At 44.4% G+C, this 27,941-nt stretch overlaps 1 protein-coding gene across 5 annotated transcripts in view; it reads left to right on the forward strand.

Moving 5' to 3' along the window:
* Window positions 1–27,941, forward strand: part of LOC137369733 (transcription initiation factor TFIID subunit 4-like) — a 190,562-nt gene that overhangs the window by 23,011 nt on the left and 139,610 nt on the right. For 3 of the 5 annotated variants that reach the window (XR_010975002.1, XM_068031115.1, XM_068031117.1), the window contains exons 2-6: window positions 709–863; window positions 968–1,084; window positions 4,273–4,392; window positions 9,045–9,167; window positions 13,278–13,367. Coding sequence is in view for 4 of the 5 variants with exons in the window: in XM_068031115.1 (XP_067887216.1) it covers window positions 709–863; window positions 968–1,084; window positions 4,273–4,392; window positions 9,045–9,167; window positions 13,278–13,367 (605 nt within the window). In the remaining variant the exon portion in view is untranslated. Of the gene's footprint in view, window positions 1–407; window positions 429–708; window positions 864–967; window positions 1,085–4,272; window positions 4,393–9,044; window positions 9,168–13,277; window positions 13,368–27,941 lie in introns of those variants that run through there. The other 2 variants (XM_068031118.1, XM_068031116.1) reach the window with 2 other exon arrangements.

Consider the following 27,941-nt stretch of genomic DNA (forward strand, 5'->3'; position numbering starts at 1 on the left):
TCCCACTCCAGGGATTTGAGCGCAATAATCTAGGTCGACACTTGCAGTGCAGCACTGAGGGAGTGCTACACTGTCAAAGGTGCCGTCTTTCAGATGAGACACTAATCTGAGGCTGCTATTGCCTCCTCAGGTAGACGCAGAATATCCCATGGCGCTATTTTGAAGAAGAGCAAGGGAGTTACCCCCAGTGTTCTTGCCAATATTTATCATTCAACCAACATCTCAAAAACACATTATCTGGTCATTATTGCATTGCTGTTTGTGTGAGCTTGCAGTGTGCAAATTTTATGTGGCGTTTTCTGCATTACATCAGGGCCGGCACTTCAAAAAAATGTACTTTGGACCTTCCTAAGGTTGTGAAAGGTCCTTAAGTAAATACAAGCCTGTCTTTCATGTTAAAATAAGGCAACATAATGAGAACTGAAAATGTAAATCTGATGTTGGCAGTTAATGTCGCGGTTGTATGTCCGTTATAATGAAGGTTACTTACAGTTATGGAACATTGCATATTTTGGGACTAGGTGGTGCAGAAGTTTGCATTCAGTAGATGCAGCTGGGTTTATATTCTGTCTGAATGATCTAATTGTACAAGAATGCTGCTGGTGCATGCTGTAAAGGGCCCTGCATGAAATGAAATGAGTTTTGAATACTGAAATGCAGTTCCATTTTACATATGTTGATCTGTAACTTGTCTGTGTTGCCATACAGGTATGGTGCTTGTTCGAAGTGACAGTGGACAGCTAGTGCTAGTTCCACAGAAAGTCATTGCTCAGGCTAAAGCCCGGGCTCAAGTGCATGGAACCGGGAACACCTCGTCTGCAGCACCTATTAGCGCACCCACGGTCCGAATTTCCACTGTGCAGGTAAGGGTGTTGACATTTCGTTTGCTCCATCTTAAATTGCTGTGTTTTTTTTCTTTTTGTCAGTCATTTTAATGTTTTGCTGATTATTTTGGCTTTGATACTAGGCAACTGGGACCCAGAGAGTTCCCAATCAAGTGAAGCCGCCCACTGTCCAGCACATGAACCAATTACAAGCTGGAGTTCAGACGAGTACTGCAGCACAGCGCATCACAGTAGTGCAGGTGAGAAGCATTTTTTAAAAAAGATTTGATACTGAACTGTAATGTTCTCATCAGAAATAGGAGTAAGTCATAAACCCCTTAGAGTCTGCTCTGCCATTAAATAAGATCGTGGCTGATTTTCTACCTGAGCTCCACCTTCCTGCACTATCTCCAGATCCCTTGATTCCCTTAGTCTCCAAAAATCTATCATTCTCTGTCTTGAGTATACTCAATGTCTGAGCATCCACAGCTCTCTGCTGTACAGAATTCCAAAGACAGACGAGCTTCTGAGTAAAGAAATTTCTCATCGTCGCAGTCCTATAAGCCAACTGCTTATCCTGAGACTGTGACTCCATGTTTTAGATTCCTCAGCAAGGATAACATTTTCTTAGCATCTACCCTGTCAATCCCCGTAAGGATTTTCAATGTTTCGATTAACTCATCCTCAGTGTTCTATACTAGGTAATTATCGGTCTCGTCTACTCAATCTCTGCTCATGGAACATGAGTCCGGTCATCCCAGGAACCAGTCTAGTGAACCTTAGTTGCACTCCCTGTAGGGCAAGTATATCTTTCCTTGAGTAAGGCATCTAAAACTGTACACAGGACTCCAGATGTGGTCTCACCAAGGTCCTGTGTGATTGCAGTGAGACTTTTTTTTTTTACTCCTATACTCAATCACATCCTCCCTGTAATGCGGTGACCATAACTGTGCACAGTACTCGAACTGTGGTCTAACTAGTGTTTTAAACAGTTTTAGCATAACTGTGGCACAGTGGCGCAGTGGTTAGCACCGCAGCCTCACAGCTCCAGGGACCCGGGTTCGATTCTGGGTACTGCCTGTGTGGAGTTTGCAAGTTCTCCCTGTGTCTGCGTGGGTTTTCTCCGGGTGCTCCGGTTTCCTCCCACAAGCCAAAAGACTTGCAGGTTGGTAGGTAAATTGGCCATTATAAATTGTCACTAGAATAGGTAGGTGGTAGGGAAATACAGGGGCAGGTGGGGATGTTTGGTAGGAATATGGGATTAGTGTAGGATTAGTATAAATGGGTGGTTGATGGTCGGCACAGACTCGGTGGGCCGAAGGGCCTGTTTCAGTGCTGTATCTCTAATCTAATCTAATCTAATCTCTCTGCTCTTGTGCTCCAGGCCAATAAAGGAAAGTATGCTGTATTCCTTCTGATCTTATCTACTTGTCCAGCTACCCTCAGGGATCTGTGGACAAGCACTCCAAGTTCCCTCTACACATCTCAGTATCTTACCATCTATTGTGTATTCCCTACTCTTGTTTGCCCTCCCAAAATGCATGACCCTACACTTCTTCAGGTTGAATTCTTTTTAAATCTTCCATTATTCCACAGTACAGATACAGTATAATCGATGGAAAATGAATGGGAAAGGTTTGGAATGATGATTAGAAATGTCAGACCTTTTGACCTGCATCAAAACTGACACACATGTGCACTCTTAAGTCTACTAGGATTAAAGTACTGTAATATCTTCTACAACACCCATTGCTCTCCAGTTTCTCTAATGTGTATGACACCCACGCGAAATATGCAAGCATTTTCTTTGTCCTGTAGGATGTTCTTGAAGAAACATCATGTATGTATAGACATAGTGGTTTTTAAAAGGGAACTGGATAAGCACCGGTAGAGAGAAAATTTTAAGCGTTCTGGGGAAAGAGCGGGGTGTGGGACTAGCTAGGTTGCTCTTTCAGGGGTGGACACAATGGGCTGAATGGCCTCCTTCTGTGCTTTAACCATTCTATCATTCTTTGTAATAAAGGCTAGCATAATTGTTGCTTTCCTAATCGCTTGCTGTACCTGCCTGTTAACTGTGATTTGTGTACAGGGAGCGCCCCCCCCCCCCCCCCCAGGTGTCTCTGAATATGAACATTTCCCAATCTCTCATCACTTAAAAATACTCTACTTTTATATAAAATTACAGTATTATGTGTAAAATCCTGCCCTGATTTTTTTTAATTCATCGCCCATTACAATGGTTAAATTCAAGTTGTGGCATTCAGCTGTGGCTGAGCGGGCTGTGCTCTTGTCCGATGTTGGAAGGTTATGTGGGTTAAGGTCCCTTTTGAGAGATGTGAGCACAAAACCGAAGCTGCTGCTCCGAGTGCAGTATTGAGGGAGTGCTACCCTGTTGGAGGCACCATCTTTTGCAGATGTTAAACTGAGGTCCTGTCTACCCTGTCAGGTGAATGTAAAAGATCCCGTGCCCACTATTTTGAAGAAGAGGGCGGTAACTCTTCCCATCAGTGTCCTGGGTCAATATTTATCCTTCAACCAACATCCTAGAACAGATGATCTTGCCATTATCACATTGCTGTTTGTTGGAGCTTGCTCTGCGCAAATTGGCTCCTGTGTTCCCTCCATAAATGTTCTTTTTTGTACACACCAACTGCTTTTAACAAATTTGCAATAGTTACAGATGCCATATTCTTTTATAAAATAGAATTTCCTTTATCCATCTAATTTTTCATCTATTGGTGTTCTGAACAAAGTTACCAATTGCTGTCATCACAAGCTGATGTGTATGAGCTCCATTCATTGAAGGTTTAAATGGGGAGCCTTCCGAGTGTCTGAGCATAGCCAAGGTTCATCGTAGTATGAAAATGCCCTTGTATGAAAACCACTGACCACCTCTAGGCGCTTACCCATTGTCTCTCGAGACAAGGAGGCCAAAGAAGAACGATATAGAAGCTATGACACAAACAGGCCATTTGATCCAATAGCCCTTAGTGGCAATTGTGCTTTCCACAAAGCACTGCCTCCTCCCATCCCTCTTCATCTCACCCTGTCAACATAATCTACTAGTTCTATATTGGTTTGTGATTTTTTTTTTTGAAATGTACTTTGTACTGGTTTCAAATATTACTGGAGGTTTGTAATGTGAAGTATTTGCTTGCAGCTCAATATTTGTAATAAACATCTTGTTTCTTCTCAGGTCTGTGACATTTCATCTGATGAAAGGTCACAGACTTGAAACATTAACTCTGCTTCTCTCTCCACAGATGCTGTCAGACCTACTCTCCAGCATTTTCTATTTTTATTTCAGATTTCCAGCAACTGCAGTATTTTTCTTTTATTATCTTGTTTCTTAATGCCTGTAAAATGTTTTTTCTGATAAATAGAAGCATTAGTTACACAGGGAGGTAGATGCTTCAGTTGTTAATTGCTTTATTTTAATTTCATTAAGCCACAGACTATGAGTGGAACAATTGCACCAAAGTCTGTATCAACAGTCGCCCAGAAACAAGCATCGGCATCAGCAGACCGTTCAGCCACTGTGCCAGTTGTGCAGACCAGTGCTTCACCGGTAAGATTATCAAACTGAACTGAAATTAAAATCGCTCTTTCTTAGTGACAGAGGAAAAAAAAGACTTTCATTTATATCGGCTTTTCAAAGTGCTTTACAGCCAATGGAGTATTTTGTTTGGAAATGTAGTCACTGCTGTAATGTAGGAACCGTGGCTGTCAATTTACACACAGCAAGCTCTCGCAAGCAGCAATGTTATAATGATTTGATCATCTGTTTTTAGGCGTTGGTTGAGGGATAAATATTGGCCAGGACACCGGGGAGGACTCCCCTGCCGCTCTTCAAAATAGTGCCATGGAATCTTCTACGCCCACCTGAGCAGGCAGATTGGGCCTCGGTTTTAATGTCTCATCCGAAAGACGGCACCTCCAGCAGTGCAGTGCTCCCTCAATACTGCACTGGAGCGTCAGCCTAGGTTTTCGTGTTCAAGTCCTGGAGTGGGACTTGAACCCGGAACCTTGTGACTCAGATGAGAGTGCTACCTACTGAACCACAGCTGACGGTAAGATAACTAGGTAAATATTCTTCCACAGGGAGACGAGTAATTGTACACATTGGTGCATTAACAACCTAAACTGGGCCCCAGGTCTCTCCAACGTCATTGTCCCACTTTGACACCATTCATTGCGAGTTCACATGATTATTTCTTTGTGCAGAGGATATCGTATTTGTCCATATTGCATTTCTGCCATGGCTCAGTGGGTAGCACTATTGCTTCCATGTCAGAAGGTTGTAGGTTCAAGTCCTGCTCCAGAGACTTGGGCACTAAAATCGAGGCTGACAGTTCAGTGCAGTACTGAGGGAAGGCTGCACTATTGGAGATGCCGTCTTTCAGATGGGATGTTAAAACCAGATGGGAATTATTTTGAAGCACAGGAGGGTTCTCCCCATTGTCCTGGCCAATATTTATCCCTGCTGTCATGCGAGGCTCCCACCTGCTGAGAATGAGGCGCATCAATTTTGTCATGAACATTGATTTTTAACTTGTTGGAGCGAGAAAATGATTTGTTAAACAGATCAGCCATGGCTGGAAAACAGCATTTACATATTTACACATTGAAGTTGAGGAAGTGCATTCCAAGGCCTGCTAAGGAGGATTAAATCTACAAGGACCAGGACTGGTTTGACTAGCTGGTCACATGACTAACTGACTTTTCCAGGGTTTTCTTTTGAACTAGCCAGAGTTTGAACTGAGAAAGACTGTTTGCTCCTCGACTGAGATCACCTCTCCTGTCTGCTCCATTTCTTTCTCACAAGCCTCTGAATCACTGAAGGCAGATGAACCCCAAGAGAGAAAAATCTCTTACCACGAATAATGTTTAAGAAGAACACTGGGCCCAATGAAAAGCAAGATCTACCTACAATCAAGGACTCTACAGTGAGATCGAAGAACTGTAACAAAAACTCTTCAGATATTGCCTCAAACCTTTCCACTTTGTTTTTCTTCTCTTTTCTATCTCTATTTGCATTTTTGTATCGCATGTACATCCTAGCGTGGGCACGTTGTGTCTCCGTCGGCGTCAACCGAGTTGGAGTTTAAGTTTAATAAATTTCAACATTTTCTTTAAACCAAAGAAAACCTGTTTGTGCTGGTTTCTTTGCCTTATAATTGGAAAGCAGTGAACAAGGATTCACCAAGGGGGAGCTAAAAACATGGTGTGTTTAAAATTAAACCCTGTTATGGTAAGACCAGATGAAGGCTGAAAGGGAATCCTAGACCTCTTTCTCACCTGGTCATAACACTGCAGAAACATCAGTTTGAAAGAAAAAAAAAAATACAGATTATCCAGTCATTATCAGACTGGTGTTTGTGGGAGCTTGTGTGCAAATTGGCTGCTGTATTTCCTACATTACATCAGTGAACACACTTCATTGGCTGTAAAGTGCATTTGTAGGTCATGAGGTTGTTAAAGGTGTTGTATAAATGTAAGTGTGTTTTGTTTCCTAACTTCAGCATCATAGAATGATACAGCACAGAAGGAGGCTGTTTGGCCCTTTGTGCCTGTGCCGGCTCTTTGAATCGGGTACAGATTTGTTCCACTCTCCCTCCTTTTTCCCTGTAGTCCTGCAATTTCTTGCCCTGACATTTTTTCATCCTTTTTTTTTTATTGTGTATTTTCTGAGCTGCCTCTGAACTTGGCATCATCTGCAAATATGACCAATGTGCTTTGAGTTTCTGACCCTAAGCACTATTCCCTTAATTGTCGTTAAAACCCTTACACTCAAATCTATGCTCTGTCTTGACCTTGAGCACAACTGTTCTTTGCAGTGAGTATGTCTAATTTAAAGTTAGTAATATATGCCTAACATTCCAATTCCAGTTATAACTCTAGGCGGGTATGGAAAATGGCAATAAGAGTTGGGCAAACACCAATGCAAGTTATGAGCCAAATAAAAGTGGCAGATACTAGTGAAATGAAACTCAAGAAATGAGTATGTCAACATGAGAGGGGAGGCTTTTTCCACCCCTGCTGTCCAATTACCCTAACTCGAGTCATAGATGCAAAGTTAGAAATTGTTAACAATTGCAATACTAATTCCTGAAGCACCACGTTCTTTTTTTTTTTTCTCTCCTCCCTCATTCCCTAACATAACAACTGTAACTCGGAGAGAGAAGGATAAACCAGGTATCTATAGAACAGTTAGTCCAGTGTCAGTTGTAACTAATCTCTTAGAATCTATAATTGCCAAAACAAAAATGAGCATTAGAGAAATGTGGGTTAGTCAAGTGCAGCCAGCATAAATTTGTTAAAGGCAAATCATATTTGCTAACTTTAGTTTTTTCTTTGAAGATGTTAATGGATGAAAAGAATTCAGTGGATACAGTATAAAAAGCTTGTTGGCAAAACTCAAACTTGTGGTAGAAGAGGAAATGCACAGTCTGTGTAGAACGTTGGCTGGCAGACAAAAATGGGATAAAGGAATGTTGCTTGGATTGAGAGCAGTTGGAAGTGGTGTATCCTCGGATGGTTTGGGCCACTGTGTCTCTGTGTCTTGCCCTTGGGCAGGGGGAGCATGTTCTTGAAATTTGCTTTTCACACAAGGGGCTTTTGACTGAAGATCATAAAGTTGTAGATAAGTTAGCACAGCAGGCAGGTAGAGGATACAATTTAAGGTGAATAGGTTGGCTAGTTTTACAAGGCAAATTAAGGAATGGAATACACAATGGAAAGATGCTGAACTTTTAAGAATGAGCAGTCCAAATACATAGTTCCTGGAGAGTGTCAGTACAAATCGAGTAAAACATTCTTTACTTAAAAAAAAAATGTAAAAAAAAACCAAGGCTACTAGAATTTGTGGGTTTTCCTGTTGTCTGGGGAAATTAATATTATCGGGTCAAGATTGTTATATTCGGGAAAGCCAGGTGGTGAAGGATAGAACTGGAGCCAATCCTTGCACACTTTTATTTACAGAGATACAAATTACAAACATGCACCTCCTAACTAACAACCACAGTTTCAATCTGCTGCTATATGTAATGGAGCACAAGTGAATTTCCAGTTAATGTCCACTACCTGCATACAATCAAATACACAATTAATATACAGTTTACAAAGATACTCACTGACTCTTGCCTCCTTAACACTCTTCATTAAAAAGCAGTGATATATTGTGTTTTCCACCTCTGAGTCCAAACTATCTGGGATATTCCCAATTCATTCTTGGTTGTTTTAAATTCACCCAGCAAAACTTTTTCTTGCTGACTGAGTCCATAGCCTATAAGGTTAGATTTTGAAGATGCACACCCAGAGTAATTCATTGTGTCACTTTCTCCCCTCCCCAGAGGCTCAGCTTCGCAATCTCATGAGTGCTCCTGGTACACACCTCCAGGTAAACAAACGCGAACAGCACTGTGGGTGTACCTCGACCACATGGACTGCAATGGTTTAAGAAGGCGGCTCACCACCACCTTCTTGAGGGCAGTTTGGGATGGGCAATAAATTCTGGCCTTCCCAGCGATGCCCACATCCCATGAAGTAATATATAAAAGAAATCACCATCCTCTTGGGTGTCATCCTCATGGCACACATGGCTTTCCACTTTCCTCACTAATGAATCCGTTATGACTATAATGTCCCTGTACCTTCCAGTTTGCATCTTTGTCTAATGTGCTTTCTTGAGTCTTTCCTGCAATCAGTTTTCCTTCTGGATTATTGGACTGTGCTTGGTATCTGTATGTAACTTCTAATCTGCCAAGGATTTTTGGAGTTGTGCTTGTAATTTTTTTTCGTTCAGTCCATCCAGTATCCCCATTTAATTAGTTTTACCAATACATGTCTCTTTTTATTTGGCTACCTTGTACCTAGTAGCATTGGAACGGCTTCCCTAGGGCCCTAATTACTTCAAAAGTATGACCTCTGGTCATCAGCTCACTTGCCTGGTTTTCTTGTCGGGGATATAGTGCAGATTCACCAGAATGATTCTGGGCTAAGAGGGTCAACTTATGAGTAAAGGTTGTATAGACTATACTTGTATTCCTTTTAATGTAGAAAATTGTTGATGAAATTGAGGAGTTCAGGATGGTTTATAGGGTATAACTGTGTCATAGAGAAACAATTTCCTCTGCTGGGGGAATCCAGAACAAGAGGCCACGAGGCATTCGAGTATCTCTTTCTTCAATTTATCTTAATGCCGTTCTTTTCTTTTTGTAGGAAACTTTGGAAAACGTGAAGAAATGCAAGAACTTCCTTGCAACATTAATTAAACTGGCTTCCAGTGGATCCCACTCACCACAAATGTCTAATAATGTGAAGGCTTTAGTGCAGAAACTATTGGTAAGATTGGTTTGTCTTTAACATTATACATGTCTGCTTTTTTAAATAACTTTTCAACAAATAAATAATTCTCATTGTATGGGGTTGGGGCGTGAGTTCTTTGCGTGTTTGTGTCTCTGACACATCCTCATCCCTGTGTGGGCATGTTATCGATGATTGTGTATGCCAGTAGTATTTTAATAGGGATTGCAGCACCTACTGAGCAATTGTTTACTCTCCTAACAAAGTATATTAACTTCATTACATATTGGAGCTCTACTTTGTGCATAAACTAGGTAGAAGTCAAGGTATATAACAGGACAAACAAATTCCGTAAATGAGGAGCTGGTTTTCCAGATGGTACTCCTTCACTTTAGGACGTGATCTTGTATCCAGATTGCAGTCTAGCAGGCATGGAGGCAAATTTCTGATGATTTCAATGTGATTTTGCAGATTAAGCAAACCTGGCAGGATTGAAATTAAATGTTATTGCAGATTTTATATAATGCTGGAAAAATAGAAAAAAATTGCCAAAAGAACCAGTGAGGCGGTGAGAGTTTTTTACTCAGCGTGTTATAATCTGAAATGCTCTGCCTGAAAGGGCGGTGAAAGCAGATTCAATAATTTTCAGAAGGTAATTGGATATATGATTGAAAAGTAAAAACTTGTGGGGACTAATTAGATAGCTCTTTCATAGAGCTGGCACAGTCCGAATGGGTAATTCATCAGAGGTATCTACCCGGCAATGTGGAAAATTGCCCAGGTGTGTCCTGTACACAAAAAGCAGGACAAATCCAACCCGGCCAATTACTTCCAAATTAGTCTACTCTTGATCATCAGCAAAGTGGAAGGTGTTGTCGATAGTTATCAGGCGGCACTTAGTGAGCAATAACCCGCTCGGTGACACTCAGATTGGGTTCTGCCAGGGCCACTCAGCTCCTGACCTCATTACAGCCTTGGTTCAAACATGGACAAAAGAGCTGAACTCCAGCGGTGAGGTGAGAGTGACTGCCTTTGACGTCAAAGCAACATTTGATCGAGCGTGGCATCAAGGAGCCCTAGCAAAACTGAAGTCCATGGGAATTGGGGCAAACTCTCTGCAAGTTGGAGTCATACCTAGCACAAAAGAGATTGTGGTTTTTGCAGGTCAATCATCTCAGCTCCTGGACGTCACTGCAGGAGTTCCTCAGGGTAGTGTCCTTGGCCCAACCAACTTCAGCTGCTTCATCAATGACCTTCCCTCATTCATAAGGCTAGAAGTGGGGATGTTCGCTGATGATTGCACCATGTTCAGCACCATTGGCGACTCCTCAGTGAAGCAGTCACTGCCCCGATGTAGCAAAAGCTGGATGACATCCAGGCTTTGGCTGATGCCTGGCGCAAATGTTGCTTGCCACTTAAATGCCAGGCAATGGCCAACTCCAACAAAAGAGAATCTAACCATCTCCCCTTGATGGCATTACCATTATTGAATCCCTCACTATCAGCATCCTGGCGGGGGGTTACCATTGACCGGAAACTGAACTAGACCAGCTACATAAATACTGTGGCTACAAGAGCAGGTCAGAGGTTAGGAATTCTGCGGCAAGCAACTCACCACCTGACTCCCCAGTGTCTGTCCATCTACAAGGCACAAGTCAGGAGTGTGATGGAATACTCTCCACTTGCCTGGATGGGTGCAGCTCCAGCAACACTCAAGAAGCTTGACACCATCCAGGACAAAGCAGCCCACTTAATTGGCACACCGTCCACCACTTTCAGCATTCATTGCCTCCACCACCGGTGCATAGTGTGTGCCATCTACAAGATGCACTGAGCAAATTACCAAGGCTCCATCGACAGCGTCTTTGAAACCCACAACCTCTACCACCTAGAAGGACGAGGACAGCAGATGTGTGGGAACATCACCACCTGCAAGGTCCCCTCTAAACCGCACACCATTCTGACTGGGAACTATATCACCGTTCCTTCACTGTCGCTGGGTCAAAATCCTGGAACTCCCTTCCAGTCAGCACTGTGGGTGTACCTAACCCACATGGACTTGAGTTCAAAAAGACAGCTCACCACCGTCTTCTCGAGGACAATTGGGTTTGGGCAATAAATGCTAGCCTAGTCAGCAATGCCCACTTGCTGTGAAAGAATAAAGAAAATGGGCATACGATTGTTTGATTCATTGCACCAAATATAGCATCAGAAGGCCTTTGCAAGTCTCATCAGTGTAACAGCATGTGTGGCCCTAACTAGGGTGTTGTCACACAAGTGGGATATGTTTCAAGACCAAGGTTAAGAGTTGATCTTTACAGACAGAATGTTTGTGTCAGGGAACTACGGTGCATGACACTGTAAAATGCATCTTATCCCTTTATGATCGACCATCTTCTATAAATGCCCTTTTGTCAAGAAGAGCAAAACCTTGCATTCAGAGCTGCTGTTTAGAGACCTGGAAATATTTTTACAAAGCTGTCCTTGGCATGGATTTTACAGCTTAGGAACAGGCCATTCGGTCCAGCTGCTCCATATAGTGTTTATGCTCCACAGGAGCTTCCCTCACCCATATTCTTCTCACCTTACAAACATATCCTTCTATTCCTTTCTCCCTCGTGTGCTCATCTAACTTCCACTTCAATGCATTTTAACCCCTGAGTAAAGAAGTTTCTCCTGAATTCCCTATTGGATTTGATGGTGACCAGCTTGAACTTATGTCTCTGACCCCTTCAACTCCACCCCCCCCCCCCCCCCCCAAACAAGTTTTGAACTCCACCCTCACAAATGGACGCATCTTCTCTACGTCTGTCCCATCGAAAGCCTTCAATATTTTCAAGACCTTCATCAGGTCACCTTTCGGCATTCTTCTCGAGAAAAGAGCCCAGCGAGTTAAATCTTCTTTGATATAACCTCCCTCTCCTGGTACATAAGAGTTTGTAAATGTTTGGTAATGTCATGCAATTGAATCTCATTCACTTGGATGTAAAATCATTTGCTGAGTTCATGTGATTTTTGGCCGTGTACAGCATTTTGCACTTCATGAGTAGAAGATAGGTTTTAATAACATGTTGCATGTGTGCCGTGCGTTATTAAAACCTAACTTCTACTCGTGAAGTGCAAAATAATAAGTCCAATAAAACAATCTTTGCAACTTTATGGGACCACTGGGAACGAGCAGTAATTTTTTTTTTTTGTCTGAGCATCAAAACTGAATGAACTTGTGTTAAATGATACAATTAAGCAAGATAATTGCCAGTTTTCTGCTTCTGCACTTGCCTGCTGCTAGTTTTCCAGCTGTTCACTTTTTAATTTTGTGGTTGAGCGGGACAATAGTTAATTCATGATGGATTTTGGAATTTTAGAAATGTGAGGGAATGTTTACCTTGTGTGAACAGCAAATAGAATTGTGCGCATAAATTTAATGCCAAGGAACAAACTGTCGATGCAGTTAAAAATGGCAATCGATGTTGTCATGCAGCAAAACTGATCTAGGCTATTGACAGAAATAGGAAGAGACATGGGAATGGGAATAGGTCATTCGGCCCCTCGGCCCTATTCTGCTATTGATGTAGATTATGGCTGATGTGTATCTTAACTTCATCTATCCACTTTGGGTCTATAATCCTTAATTGCTTGACCTAACATATGTCAATTTTGATTCTAAAATTTTCCATTAACCTAGTCAGTAACCTTCCAATTCTGTGAAATTTGTGTTTAGAGTATTAAAAAAAAACTTGCATTTATCTAGCGCCTAACTTTCTAAAGCGCTTTACAGCCAATGAAGTACTTTTGAAGTGTAGGCACTGTTGCAATGTAAACTTGTATATCAGTTCAGAAATTTGGCCGCAGGATTGTCTTCAAAGCTGAGCCTCCAATCTAGCTTGTAAATCTGGTATATGTAGGAAGCTTGAATTAAACGCGACTTTCATCTCACGTCAAACATCCAGAACAAGTTATAGATTTTGTCTTGTGTTGCTCAGCATCTGATTTTGCTGATATTCGGCTGCTGTAGGACTCCAAATCTCCAAATTTTCCTCCTTCAGCATTCTTGTTCTAATAGAGATGTGAACAAAGTTTCAGTCAATTAATTATTTCAACCTCTAAAATGTATGTTATAATTGTGGAATGCAATCTGTTTTCCTTCAGGATGGGATGATGGAAGTTGAGGAATTCACAAACCAGTTGTACAAAGAACTCAAGTCTTCACCACAGCCTTACCTTGTGCCTTTTCTCAAGGTAACCATTGGATTATCTTGCGATCATGTGAAGTTTTAAAAACTTACAACTATTAGAATGCACTTACACTCACACTTTTGCACTGATGGAAAGCAGTTTTCACTGTACATTAATTTTAAGCTGATTGGTAGGATTTGGCATACACTGCTTGGTCAGGTGATGGTTACAGATTCAATAGCAGCTTTCAACAGGGAATTGGATAAATACTTGTAAGGGGAAAAGATTGCATAGATATGTGTAAAGGAGGGGCGGGTGGGACGGACTGGATTGCACTTCGAAAGAACCAGTGCAGACTTGATGGGCCAGATGGCCTCCTCTGCTGTTCTATTACAGGATTGGGAGACTGCAGAGTGAACCAAGGCCATGAGGAATATTGTAAAGGCCGGCTCGGGTCTGCAAAAAAAAAAAACCCGACCCGAGCCCGACAGAACCACATCCGGCCCGAATCCTTCCATTTTTGTCCCGCACTCGACCCGGCCATCAGTTAACTTGCCTTCCGTTTTTCACTTTATTGCTGATCTGCACAAAATAACTAACAAAACCACCTTTCTCGTCCAAAAATTAAATTAACATTGGAGCCACTTACCTGTGATAGAGCGTGTCCGACCTGAGCTCGAATGCCAGACCCGGAAGTGCGACCCGACCCCGACGCATGTCGTCGGCTTCGGGTTGGGTAGTCGGCCTTTAGCATATTGTCCTTTGAAGAAGATTGTCTGTCTCCCTAGTGATTTGAGTTGCAAGGCATGTGAGATATTTCGAGCTTTAGTAAAAATTGGATAAATACGACAGACCATCATCCTGGGCGTATCATAAGATCATTCATATGCTAATTGTCATGCAGTTTTACTGCACAGAATGTTGATGCAGTTGGATTTATATGAAATGTGTAAGAACTTCAACTTGCTTTGGTTGTTAGTTAGCTTGTTACAATGAAAGACTTGCATTTTGCTCTGTATTTTGAGTCTTTATGGTCTATGCAAAGCCCTGAAGCACAGTTTAAATAAAGTTGCCTTTGGCCTCTCTCAGATGCATACCGAATCTGTCAAAGATACTTTGTGCAAGCTTCCTTTAAATTTAAATATAACTTCTTGAGAGTAGCTTTACAAGTTACTCTTCTGAAACTCAGCAACAGCTTACTTTATATAGCGCCTTTAATATAGTAAGATGCTCCATGGCCTGTCACAGGAGCGATTAATAAAATTTGATAAAACAAAATTTGGGACAGATGATTAAAAACTTGGTTAGAGGTAGATTTGAAGGAGCGTCTTAAAGGAGGAGAGAGAGGCAGAGAGGTTTAGGGAGGAAATTCCAGAACTTAGGCTCCAGGCAGCTGAAGACACAGCTGCCAATGTTGGTAGCAGTTAAAATCTGGGATGCATAGGAGGCCAGTATTGGGAAAGCGCAGAGATCTTGGTGGATTTTATAGCTGGCGGAGGTTACAGCCATAGGGAGGGATGAGGGCAGACTGTTTAAAAATGGCTGGAAAGGCCAGCATTTGTTGCCCATCCCTTATTGCCTTTGACAACTGAGTGGCTTGCTAGGCCATTTTAGAGAGTCAACCACATTGCTGTGGGTCTGGAGTCACATGTAGGCCAGACCAGGTAAAGGACGTTAGTGATCCAGATGGGTTTTTACATCAATTGACCGGTTTCATGGTCACCACTAGACTAGTTTTAAAGTCCAGATTTTGTTTTTATTAATTGAATTCAAATTTCACCATCCTGCCGTGGTGGGATTTGAACCCATGTCCCCAGAGCATTCACCTGGGCTCTGGATTACTAGTCTAGTGACATTACCACTATGCCATCACCTCCCCTGCAGTATTTCCTATGCAGTTGTTGAAGGAGAACGCCTGTAGAATTTCGAGGTGCAAAGGGATCTAGGTGTTCTCGTGTATGAGTCACAAAAGATTAGCATGCAGGTACAGCAGGTAATAAAGAACGCTAATTGAATGCTATCCTTTATTACAAGAGGAATTGAAAATAAAAGAAAGGATGTTATGCTTCAGTTATACAGGGCATTGATGAGACCACATCTCGAATACCATGTGCAGTTTTGGTCTCCTTATTTAAGGAAGGATGTAAATGCGTTGGAGGTGTTTCAGAGTAGGTTTACTCGATTGATACCTGGAATGAGCAGGTTGTCTTATGAGGAAAGGTTGGACAGACTGGGCTTATTTTCACTGGAGTTCAGAAGAGTGAGGGGAGACTTGATTGAAGTTTATAAGATCCTGAATGGTCCTGACAAGGTGGATGTGAAGAGGATGTTTCCTTTTGTGGGTGAGTCCAGAACTAGGAGGCACTGTTTTAAAATTAAGGGTCGCCCTTTTAGGACAGAGATGAGAATTTTTTTCTGAGTTGTGCGACTTTGGATTTCTCTGTCTCAGAAGGTGTTGGAGGCGGGTAGGGGGGGGAGGGTCATTGAATATTTTTAAGATGGAGGTAGATAGATTCTTCGGCAAGGGAATTAGGGGTTATTGGTTGTAGGTGGGAGTGTGGAATTCGAAACAAAAACAAATCAGCAATGATCTTATTGAATGGCAGAGCAGGCTTGAGGGGCCGAATGGCCTACTTTTGCTCTTAGTTCATATGTACTTGTTCTTTCGCACTCACTCTTTCTTGCTCTCGTTCTCTGCCACCATCGTTGGCTGTCTTCCTTGCAATCAATCTGTTCTGAGGCTGCAACCACTGGGTTCCTTCTTACAGCCTGTTTGCCTTTCAGAATATCTATTAATACAAGGACACAAGAACCAGGAGCAGAAGTAAACCATATGACCCATCGAACTTGCTCCACCATTCAGTACGATTATGGCTGATCTTGGGCTTCAGTTCTACTTTCCTTCCCACTCCCCATATCCCTTGATTCTCTGCGAGACCAAAAATCTTTCTATTCCAGCCTTAAATCTATTTGATGATGGAGCATCCACAGCCCTTTGGGGTAGAGAATTCCAAAGATTCACAACCCTTTGAGTGTAGTAATTTCTCCTCATCTTAGTCCTGAATGATCTGCCCCTTATCCTAATCTATCCACCCTACTAGGTACATGCTCAAAAAATTCTAATAAATCTGTCAAACAGGATTTCCCTTCAGTAAAACCATGCTGACTTGTTCTAATCATACTGTGCTTTTCCATGCGCATTGTTAAGACATCTTTAATAATAGTTTGGCTAACTGGCCTGTTGTCCCCTGCTTTCTGTCTGTCTCCTTTCTTGAAAAGCGGTGTAACGTTTGCCAACTTCCAATCTGACGGGACCATTCCTGAATCCAAGCAATTCTTCAAAATCATAGCCAGAGCATCCACTATATCTGCAGCTAACTCTTTTAGAACCCTAGGGTGTAAGCCATCTCGTCCTGCAGACTTGTCATATTTTAGTCCCTCAAGTTTCTCCGATACTTTTTCTGGGCTGATATCAATTTCCTTAATTGGCTCACTCTCTTTAGCACCTTCGTTACTGCCTATTTCTGGTATGGAACTTGTGTCTTCTGTGAAGACAGACGCAAAATATTTGTTTAATGCTTAAGCCATTTCCTCATTCCCCATGATTTGTCCCTTCTCTGCCTTTGAGGGACGAATGCCTACTTTAGCAACTCACTTCCTTTTTATGTACTTATAAAAGCTCTTGCAATTTTTATATTGCTGGCTAGTTTACTCTCATTGTATTTTTACCCTTTTTATCAACTTTTTGGTGGCCCTTTGCTGGTTTCCAAAACACAACCAATCCTCAGACTTGCTACTATTTTTTGCAACATTGTAAGCATCTTCGTTTAAACCAATACTCTCCTTAACCTCCTGAGTGAGCTACGGATGGGTCTTTCTTGACGCGTTTTTGTTACTGAACGGAGTGTATTTTTGCTGAACCCTTTGAATTGTTTCATTAAATATTTCCCACTGTTGATTTACTGCCATACCTTTTAGTCTATTTACCCAATTAGCCATAGCCAGTTCTTCCCATATACCTCGTAATTAGCTTAAAGTTTAAGATTCTTGTTATTGAAATGTCACTTTCAAAATTAACATGAAATTCAGTGGTATTATGATCACTGTTTCCCAGTGGATCTTTTACTACAACATTGCTAATTAATCCTGTTTCATTACACAATACAAGATCCAAGATAGCTTTATCCCTAATGGGTTCTACAACATATTGTTCCAAAAAACTGTCACAAAAACATTTGCAAATTCATCTTCTAGACCATAGTTGCCAATTTGACTGTCCCAGTCTAAATGCAGATTCAAGTCCCCACAATTAATAAATTACCTTTATTATAAGCTCCAATAGTTTCCCATTTAATGTTCTCTCCAATAATATAACTACTGTTAGGGGGGCTTGTAAACTACTCCCACCAGTGTTTTCTGACTCCTGCTATTCCTAATTTCCACCCAAACTGATTCTACTTCATGATCTTCTGAGGCCAGATCCCTTCTTAGTAAAGGATAACATAAGGACATTAATATCAGGGCTACCCCTCCTCCTTTGCCATTCACTCTGTCTCTCCGAAATATTGTGTACCCTATAGAGTAGTCATTTCCCAACCTTAATGATCTTGTAACCATATCTCAGTAATGGCAATTAGATCTTGATCTAAATTTATCTGGGCTCAAAAGTCGCCAGCTTATTGTCCTTTTCCAATATGCAAAGTCCAGAAGTCTGGTTTCACAGAGCAACCTGGGCATTCCGTTGTTACCAGGTGTTAACAGCTGCCTGGTGCATTTGCATCTTAAACATCACTGACTTGTTTACGATCTGCAAGTCTGGGAGGGTGAAACCCATTGTTCTTCAGGTGTTACCACTGCAGTTTTTTTTCAGAAAGTCTTTTGATCTGTGTCCTCTGTTGTCCTGGTAACCAAGATGTCTGTCTTGCTTAGCAGAGTGGATGTGAGGTCGCCTGACTTTCCGACTCCATCTTAACCTTTTAAAAACAATCTCAGTTTTTAAAACATAATCATGTTACAAAGTCCAGGCTTTGGAACACATTATTTGAGTCAGAGTCATTACAGCACAGAAGGAGGCCATTAGGCCCATCGAGTCAGAGTTAAATAGCACAGAAACAGGCCCTTCGGCCCATCATGTCTGTGCTGGACATCCAGCACCCAAATATTCTAATCCCATATTCTTGCACTTGGCCCATAGCCTTGGATGCTATGACATTTCAAGTGCTCATCTAAATACTTCTTAAATGTTGTGAGGGTTCCTGCCTCCACCTCTTCAGGCAGTGTGTTCCAAATTCCAACCACCCTCTGGGTGAAAAGATTTTCCTCAAATCCCCTCTAAACCTCCTGCCCCTTAGCCTAAATCTTTGACCCCTCCGCTAAGGGCAAAAGTTTCTTCCTATCTAAACTATCAATGCCCCTCATAATTTTGTATACCTCAATCAGGTCCCCCCTCAGCCTTCTCTGTTCGAAGGAAAACAAAGGAGGAAAGCCTTTTCAGCCTCTCTTCATAGCTGAAATGCTCCAGCCCAGGCAACATCTTGGTGAATCTCCTCTGCACCCTCTCCAGTGCAATCACATCCTTCCTGTAGTGTGGTAACCAGAACTGTACCCGTTCATATTTTGTAGACCTCTATCGTGCCACCTTTTCTAGAGAGAAGGTCTCCAGCCTGTTTGATATTTCCTGATAGTTGTACCGTGTCAGTTTTAGCATCATCTTTCTAATATTTTTTCATTTTGACGATCACCTCTATATCCTATCTATAATATGGAGACCAGAACTGTTGACAATATTCCAAATGTGGTCGAATCAAGGTTCTCAACAAGTTTAACGTAACATTTCTGTTTAGGACCAACCAAAATCTTCAAATAGCCACAAGGCTTCTCCTGTCCAATGTATTTTCAGGTTCTCTCAGGTGAATATTGGGTATTTATGCCAGAAGAAAAGGGAGGGGATGAAAAAGCAATCTTGAATCTATTGCTGGTTGCTCATAATGAAAAGAAGTTGATTACAGGGTTGAAGATTCTGCAGATCTGGGGTGGATCTGTGGAAGATGTCAATGAAACTTTGGCTCTCAAAGGGAGGGGGGCACAAATTTGCTAAATGAACAGCCTCATTATCTTCTCCAAATTACATGAAGTCTGACAGTCCTCAGCTCTGGTTACATTATGTTAGCTATGTTTTTAACAGCTTCAAGACAAAGGATGGGCAGATAACTGGTTGGGAACTAAATGAGGTGCTTGAGTTGGATTGTTAAGTTCAAACACTGCAGGTGATGTAATGGGGTTGAGAGAGCTGATCGTGTCTGTGGATTGTAGCAGCCTGAATGTCTTGGAGATTAATTCAGTCTCTGGATGTGGGTTTCTCTGATGAGTAGCATTTATTTCCCTGAAAAGGTGGTAATGATCTGCCTTGAACCACTCATGGCCATAGTTATACAGTCATAGAGTTATACAGCACAGAAACAGGCCCTTTGGCCCATCGTGTCTGTGCCGGCCATCAAGCACTTAACTATTGTAGTCCCATTTTCCAGCACTTGGCCCGCAGCCTTGTATGCTATGGCGTTTCAAGTGCTTGTCTAAATACTTCTTAAATGTTGTGAGGGTTCCTGCCTCTACCACCTCTTCAGGCAGTGCATTCCAGATTCCAACCATCCTCTGGGTGAAATTTATTTTCCTCAAATCCCGTCTAAACCTCCTGCCCCTTGCCTTAAATCTATGCCCCCTGGTTATTGATCTCTCCGTTAAGGAAAAAGTCTCCACCTATCTAACCTATCCATGCCCCTCATAATTTTGTATACATCAATCATGTCCTCCCTCATTCTTTTCTATTCTAAGGAAAACAGCCCTAGCCTTTTCAGTCTCTCTTCATAGCTGAAATGTTCCAGCCCAGGCAACATCCTGGTGAATCTCCTTTGCACCCTCTCCAGTGCAATCACATCCTTCAGATAGTGTGGTGCCCAGAACTGTACACAGTACTCCAGCTGTGGCCTAACTAGCGTTTTATACAGCTCCATCATAACCTCCCTGCTTTTATATTCTGTGCCGCGGCTAATAAAGGCAAGTATCCCATATGCCTTCCTAGCTACCTTCTCTACCTGTTCTGCTGCTATAGACAAGTACACCAAGGTCCCTCTGACCTTCTGTACTTCCGAGGGATCTACCATCCATTGCACATTCCCTTGCCTTGTTAGTCTTCTCAAAATGCATCACCTCACACTTCTCAGGATTAAATTCCATTTGCCACAGCTCCGCCCATCTTACAGCCCATCTATATTGCATTCAAGTTCTCAGAAGAAGGAATTTTCCTCCACACAAGAGCAGGTGGCAGGTTGTTCAACATTGCCCGTCTAAAAGTGAAGACCAAAGTACGGAAAGTCCTCATCAGGGAACTCCTCTTTGCTGACGCTGCATTAACATCTCACACTGAAGAGTGTCTGCAGAGACTCATCGACAGGTTTGCAGCTGCCTGCAATGAATTTGGCCTAACCATCAGCCTCAAGAAAACGAACATCATGGGACAGGACGTCAGAAATGCCCCATCTATCAATATCGGCGGCCACACTCTGGAAGTGGTTCAAGAGTTCACCGACCTAGGCTCAACTATCACCAGTAACCTGTCTCTCGATGCAGGATTAAACAAGTGCATGGGAAAGGCTTCCTCTGCTATGTCCAGACTGGCCAAGAGAGTGTGGGCTCACTGACACAGAACACAAAAGTCCAGGTGTATCAAGCCTGTGTCCTCAGTACCTTGCTCTAGGACAGCGAGGCCTGGACAACATATGTCAGCCAAGAGCGACATCTCAATTTATTCCATCTTCGCTGCTTGCGGAAAATCCTTGGCATCAGGTGGCAGGACCGTATCTCCAACACAGAAGTCCTCGAGGCAGCCAACATCCCCAGCATATACACCCTATTAAGCCAGCGGCGCTTGAGCTGGCTTGGCCATGTGAGCCGCATGGAAGATGGCAGGATCCCCAAGGACACATTGTACAGTGAGCTCGTCACTGGTACCAGACCCACTGGCCGTCCATGTCTCCGCTTTAAAGACGTCTGCAAACGCGACATGAACTCCTGTGACATTGATCACAAGTCGTGGGAGTCAGTTGCCAGCGATCGCCAGAGCTGGCGGGCAACCATAATGGCGGGGCTAAAGCGTGGCGAGTCGAAGAGACTTAGCAGTTGGCAGGAAAAAAGACAGATGCGCAAGGGGAGAGCCAACTGTGCAACAGCCCCGACAACCAATTTTATCTGCAGCACCTGTGGAAGAGTCTGTCACTCTAGAATTGGCCTTTATAGCCACTCCAGGCACTGCTGCACAAACCACTGACCACCTGCAGGCGCCGACCCACTGTCTCTCGAGACAAGGAGGCCAAAGAAGAAGAAAAGATATTGTCCTGTAATCTAAGGCTTTTCTCCTCAATATTTATGACCCCACCAATTTTCGTGTTATCTGCGAACTTACTAATTATACCTCCTATATTCACGTCTAAATCATTAATGTACACGGCAAACAGCAAGGGTCCCAGCACCGATCCCTGTGGTACACCACTGGTCACAGGCTTCCACTCGCAAAAACAACCCTCGACCATCACCCTCTGCCTCCTGCTACTAAGCCAATTTTGGATCCAACATGCCAAATTGCCCTGGATCCCATGGGCACTTATCTTCTTAATCAATCTCCCATGTGGGACCTTATCAAAAGCCTTACTGAAGTCCATGTAGACTACATCAACTGCTTTACCCTCATCTACACATCTACACTGACGAGAACAGCTGCCGATACTTTAATCTCCGATTCTGCTGTCTTCACAGTCCAGAGTGTCTGCAGCCACGGCATGCGGTAAGTCCATTGAGGTGAAGAAGCAGCTGCGGGACCCGAGAGAAGTCCTGTGAAAAGGTGCCCCGAACACCCAAAACATCCACGAACGGCCCCCCCGGCCGCAACTTCAAAGCGCCCGCGGGAGATGGCTCGGAGAGCATCTGCAGCGCACTGTCGGCAATGCTGCATGCCTTTATTTAAACCACTGCAAAAAAAAAAACCCTTAACAAATGTAATCACCTCTAAGTCTACCAAATGATGCTTCACCTCCCGAAGGACGTGGATGAGCTTTCCGGACGTCGATGGTGGGCACTGAGGAAATGGCTTATTACCTGCACCAGATTCCACCCCCCCCTCCCCCCCCTTTACCCCCCTTCCACCCCACCTCACCCCCGTCCCCTTCCCTGCTCCACCCTCTCAGCTCACCCCCTCACAACCCCGTCCCAGCCCGCCCCCCCCCTCGCACCATCTTCACCCCGCACCCCCTTCCCCTGCACCCCCCCCCCCACCCCCTCCCTCTACCCCTCCCCCTTGCATCCCCTCCTCCCACCGGCACCATCCTACACCTGTGTAGGGGCCCCAACAACCCCACTGCCTTGTGGGCGTCTCGGGAGAGACCAAGGCTAAGGGAGTAAACCCTAACAGAAAATCCGGAGCGGAACCCCGTAGGCGGTCATGTGTCACCTTTGGCATGTTTCCGGCAGTTCCTGCAGCCATACTGGTGCCAAACGTCGTGTCCTGCACTCCTTTGGACCCCACCAGAAAGGCCGAGAGGGGGGTTTTGACGACTGGGCAACTCTCAACCTCCATAAATTTGCCCAGGCATGCGCCATGGAGAGGTCACTCCATAGTTGCCTCACAGCGACTGAAACAACACGGAAGGCAGCAGTTACGGGTTATAAGTCCAGATAAATTGGCGTAGAAACTGGGCGCCACGGGTTGCCTTTGTCGGTGGGAGAGGTCATTGCACCTCACTGGACAGCTACCGCCCGCCTCAAACCAGGCAGCCCCCGGTCAATAAGGTTCTGTCCCGCCACAGTCTGCCTGCTTCAATGGGTGCTTGGAGCTCAGGGTCATTGCCCGAAAGGTGGACTGATACACCGCACCAAACAACATGAAAAAAGGAAAGAAGGTACCAGCCCTTCGCTTTGCAAGCTGGAACGTCAGAACTATGTGTCCTGGCCTGTCGGAAGACCTTACACAAATCAACGATTCTCGGAAGACCGCCATCATTAACAACGAGCTCAGTAGACTCAATGTGGACATTGCAGCACTTCAGGAGACTCGCCTCCCCGCGAGTGGCTCTCTAGCAGAGCAAGACTACACCTTCTTCTGGCAGGGCAGGGATCCTGAAGAACCAAGACAGCATGGAGTGGGCTTCGCCATCAGAAACTCCTTGCTCAGCATGATAGAGCCTCCCTCAAATGGCTCGGAACGCATACTGTCCATCCGACTGCTCACCACCTCTGGTCCAGTACACCTACTCAGCATCTATGCTCCAACACTCTGTTCCGCACCTGAAGCTAAAGACCAGTTCTATGAACAACTCCATAACATCATTAGCAGCATCCCCAACACCGAACACCTATTCCTGCTGGGGGACTTTAATGCCAGGGTTGGGGCCGACCATGACTCATGGCCCTCCTGCCTTGGGCGCTATGGCGTTGGAAGGATGAATGAGAACGGGCAGAGACTGCTTGAGTTGTGTACCTATCATAACCTCTGCATCACCAACTCGTTCTTTCACACTAAACCCTGTCACCAGGTTTCATGGAGGCACCCAAGATCACGTCGTTGGCACCAGCTAGACCTCATTGTCACAAGGCGAGCCGCCTTAAACAGTGTTCAAATCACACGCAGCTTCCACAGTGCGGACTGCGACACCGACCACTCCGTGGTGTGCAGCAAGGTTAGACTCAGACCAAAGAAGTTGCATCATTCCAAGCAGAAGGGCCACCCGCGCATCAACACGAGCAGAATTTCTCACCCACAGCTGTTACAAAAATTTCTAAATTCACTTGTAACAGCCCTTCAAAACACTCCCACAGGGGATGCTGAGACCAAGTGGGCCCACATCAGAGACGCCATCTATGAGTCAGCTTTGACCACCTACGGCAAAAGTGCGAAGAGAAATGCAGACTGGTTTCAATCTCATAATGAAGAGCTGGAACCTGTCATAGCCGCTAAGCGCATTGCACTTTTGAACTACAAGAAAGCCCCCAGCGATTTAACATCCGCAGCACTTAAAGCAGCCAGAAGTACTGCACAAAGAACAGCTAGGCGTTGCGCAAACGACTACTGGCAACACCTATGCAGTCATATTCAGCTGGCCTCAGACACCGGAAACATCAGAGGAATGTATGATGGCATGAAGAGAGCTCTTGGGCCAACCATCAAGAAGATCACCCCCCTCAAATCTAAATCGGGGGACATAATCACTGACCAACGCAAACAGATGGACCGCTGGGTTGAGCACTACCTAGAACTGTACTCCAGGGAGAATGCTGTCACTGAGACTGCCCTCAATGCAGCCCAGCCTCTACCAGTCATGGATGAGCTGGACATACAGCCAACCAAATCGGAACTCAGTGATGCCATTGATTCCCTAGCCAGCGGAAAAGCCCCTGGGAAGGACAGCATTACCCCTGAAATAATCAAGAGTGCCAAGCCTGCTATACTCTCAGCACTACATGAACTGCTATGCCTGTGCTGGGACGAGGGAGCAGTACCCCAGGACATGCGCGATGCCAACATCATCACCCTCTATAAAAACAAAGGTGACCGCGGTGACTGCAACAACTACCGTGGAATCTCCCTGCTCAGCATAGTGGGGAAAGTCTTTGCTCGAGTCGCTCTGAACAGGCTCCAGAAGCTGGCCGAGCGCGTCTACCCTGAGGCACAGTGTGGCTTTCGTGCAGAGAGATCGACTATTGACATGCTGTTCTCCCTTCGTCAGATACAGGAGAAATGCCGTGAACAACAGATGCCCCTCTACATTGCTTTCATTGATCTCACCAAAGCCTTTGACCTCGTCAGCAGACGTGGTCTCTTCAGACTACTAGAAAAGATCGGATGTCCACCAAAGCTACTAAGTATCATCACCTCATTCCATGACCATATGAAAGGCACAATTCAACATGGTGGCTCCTCATCAGAGCCCTTTCCTATCCTGAGTGGTGTGAAACAGGGCTGTGTTCTCGCACCCACACTTTTTGGGATTTTCTTCTCCCTGCTGCTTTCACATGCGTTCAAATCCTCTGAAGAAGGAATTTTCCTCCACACAAGATCAGGGGGCAGGTTGTTCAACCTTGCCCGTCTAAGAGCGAAGTCCAAAGTACGGAAAGTCCTCATCAGAGAACTCCTCTTTGCTGACGATGCTGCTTTAACATCTCACACTGAAGAATGCCTGCAGAGTCTCATCGACAGGTTTGCGTCTGCCTGCAATGAATTTGGCCTAACCATCAGCCTCAAGAAAACGAACATCATGGGGCAGGATGTCAGAAATGCTCCATCCATCAATATTGGCGACCACGCTCTGGAAGTGGTTCAAGAGTTCACCTACCTAGGCTCAACTATCACCAGTAACCTGTCTCTAGATGCAGAAATCAACAAGCGCACGGGTAAGGCTTCCACTGCTATGTTCAGACTGGCCAAGAGAGTGTGGGAAAATGGCGCACTGACACGGAACACAAAAGTCCGAGTGTATCAGGCCTGTGTCCTCAGTACCTTGCTCTACGGCAGCGAGGCCTGGACAACGTATGCCAGCCAAGAGCGACGTCTCAATTCATTCCATCTTCGCTGCCTTCGGAGAATACTTGGCATCAGGTGGCAGGACTATATCTCCAACACAGAAGTCCTTGAAGCGGCCAACATCCCCAGCTTATACACACTACTGAGTCAGCGGCGCTTGAGATGGCTTGGCCATGTGAGCCGCATGGAAGATGGCAGGATCCCCAAAGACACATTGTACAGCGAGCTCGCCACTGGTATCAGACCCACCGGCCGTCCATATCTCCGTTATAAAGACGTCTGCAAACGCGACATGAAATCGTGTGACATTGATCACAAGTCGTGGGAGTCAGTTGCCAGCATTCGCCAGAGCTGGCGGGCAGCCATAAAGACAGGGCTAAATTGTGGCGAGTCGAAGAGACTTAGTAGTTGGCAGGAAAAAAGACAGAGGCGCAAGGGGAGAGCCAACTGTGCAACAGCCCCAACAAACAAATTTCTCTGCAGCACCTGTGGAAGAGCCTGTCACTCCAGAATTGGCCTTTATAGCCACTCCAGGCGCTGCTTCACAAACCACTGACCACCTCCAGGCGCGTATCCATTGTCTCTCGAGATAAGGAGGCCCAAAAGAAACACATCTAGTCACCTCCTGGAAAAGTTCAATCAAGTTAGTTGGAGGCGATCTCCCCCTGACAAAGCCGTGCTGACTATCCCTGATTATTCTCTGCCTCTCCAAGTGGAGATTAATCCTGTCCCTCAGAATTTTTTCCAATAGTTTCCCAACCACTGACATTAGAATCACCGGCCTGTAATTACCTGGTTTATCCCTGCTACCCTTCTTGAATAATGGTACCACGTTCGCTGTCCTCCAATCCTCTGGCACCTCTCCTGTGGCCAGAGAGGATTTGAAAATTTGTGTCAGAGCCCCTGCTATCTCCTTCCTTGCCTCACATGACAGCCTGCGTTACATCTCATCTGGACCTGGGGATTTATCCACTTTTAAGCCTGCTAAAACAGCTAATACATCCTCCCTTTCAATGTTAATATATTTAAGTATATTGCAATCCCCCTCCCTGATCTCTACACCTACATCGTCCTTCTCCATGATGAAAAGTCACCATTTAAAACCTCACCTATGTCCTCCCGCTCCACACACACATTGCCACTTTGGTCCTGAATGGGCCTTACTCTTTGCCTGGTTATCCTCTCCCCCTTAATATACTTATAAAACGTCTTGGGATTTTCCTTTATATTGACCGCCAATGTTTTTTTATGTCCCCTCTTCGCTTTCCTAATTACTATTTTAAGTACCCCCTACACTTGGTATACTCCTCTAGTGCCTCTGCTGTTTTCAGTGCTCAGAATCTGCCATAAGCCTCCTTTTTTTTTTTTTTCCCTGATGTAATCCTCTATATCCCTTGACATCCAGGGTTCCCTGGACTTGATGGTCCTACCCTTCACCTTAACGGGTACATGTTGGCTCTGAGCCCTCACTATTTCCTCTTCGAATCACTCCCACTGGTCTGTTGTCGACTTTCCTACAAGTAGATGCTCCCTGTCCACTTTGGTCAGATCCTGTTTTATCGAATTGAAATTGGCCTTCCCCCCCCCCCCCCCAACCCCCCCCACAATTCAGTGCCTTTTATTTCTGGCCCGTCATTGTCCTTTTCCATAACTACTGTCACTGGTCACTATCCTCAAAATGCTCCCCCACTGATGCTTCTACCACTTGTGCAGCTTCATTCCCTAGGATTAGTTTCAGTACTGCCCCTTCTCTTGTAGGACTTTCTACGTACTGGCTCAAAAAGCTTTCCTGTATGCATTTTAAGAATTCCTCCCCCTTTAAGCCACTGCAGTGCTGTCTCTCGATGCAACTGAGTGTGTGACTCGCTGGGTCACTTCAAAGGGCTGTTGAGTGTCACCCACAGTAGTGTGGGACTGGAGTCACGTACAGGTCCAGACTGTGTAAGAACAAAGAAAATTACAGCACAGGAACAGGCCCTTCGGCCCTCCAAGCATGCGCCGATCCAGATCCTCTACCTAAACATGTCGCCCATTTTCTAAGGGTCTGTATCTCTTAGCTTCCTACCCATTCA

The sequence above is a fragment of the Heterodontus francisci genome, chromosome 5 (genome assembly GCF_036365525.1).
Source record: "Heterodontus francisci isolate sHetFra1 chromosome 5, sHetFra1.hap1, whole genome shotgun sequence".
In the NCBI taxonomy this organism is placed as follows: Eukaryota; Metazoa; Chordata; class Chondrichthyes; order Heterodontiformes; family Heterodontidae; genus Heterodontus; species Heterodontus francisci.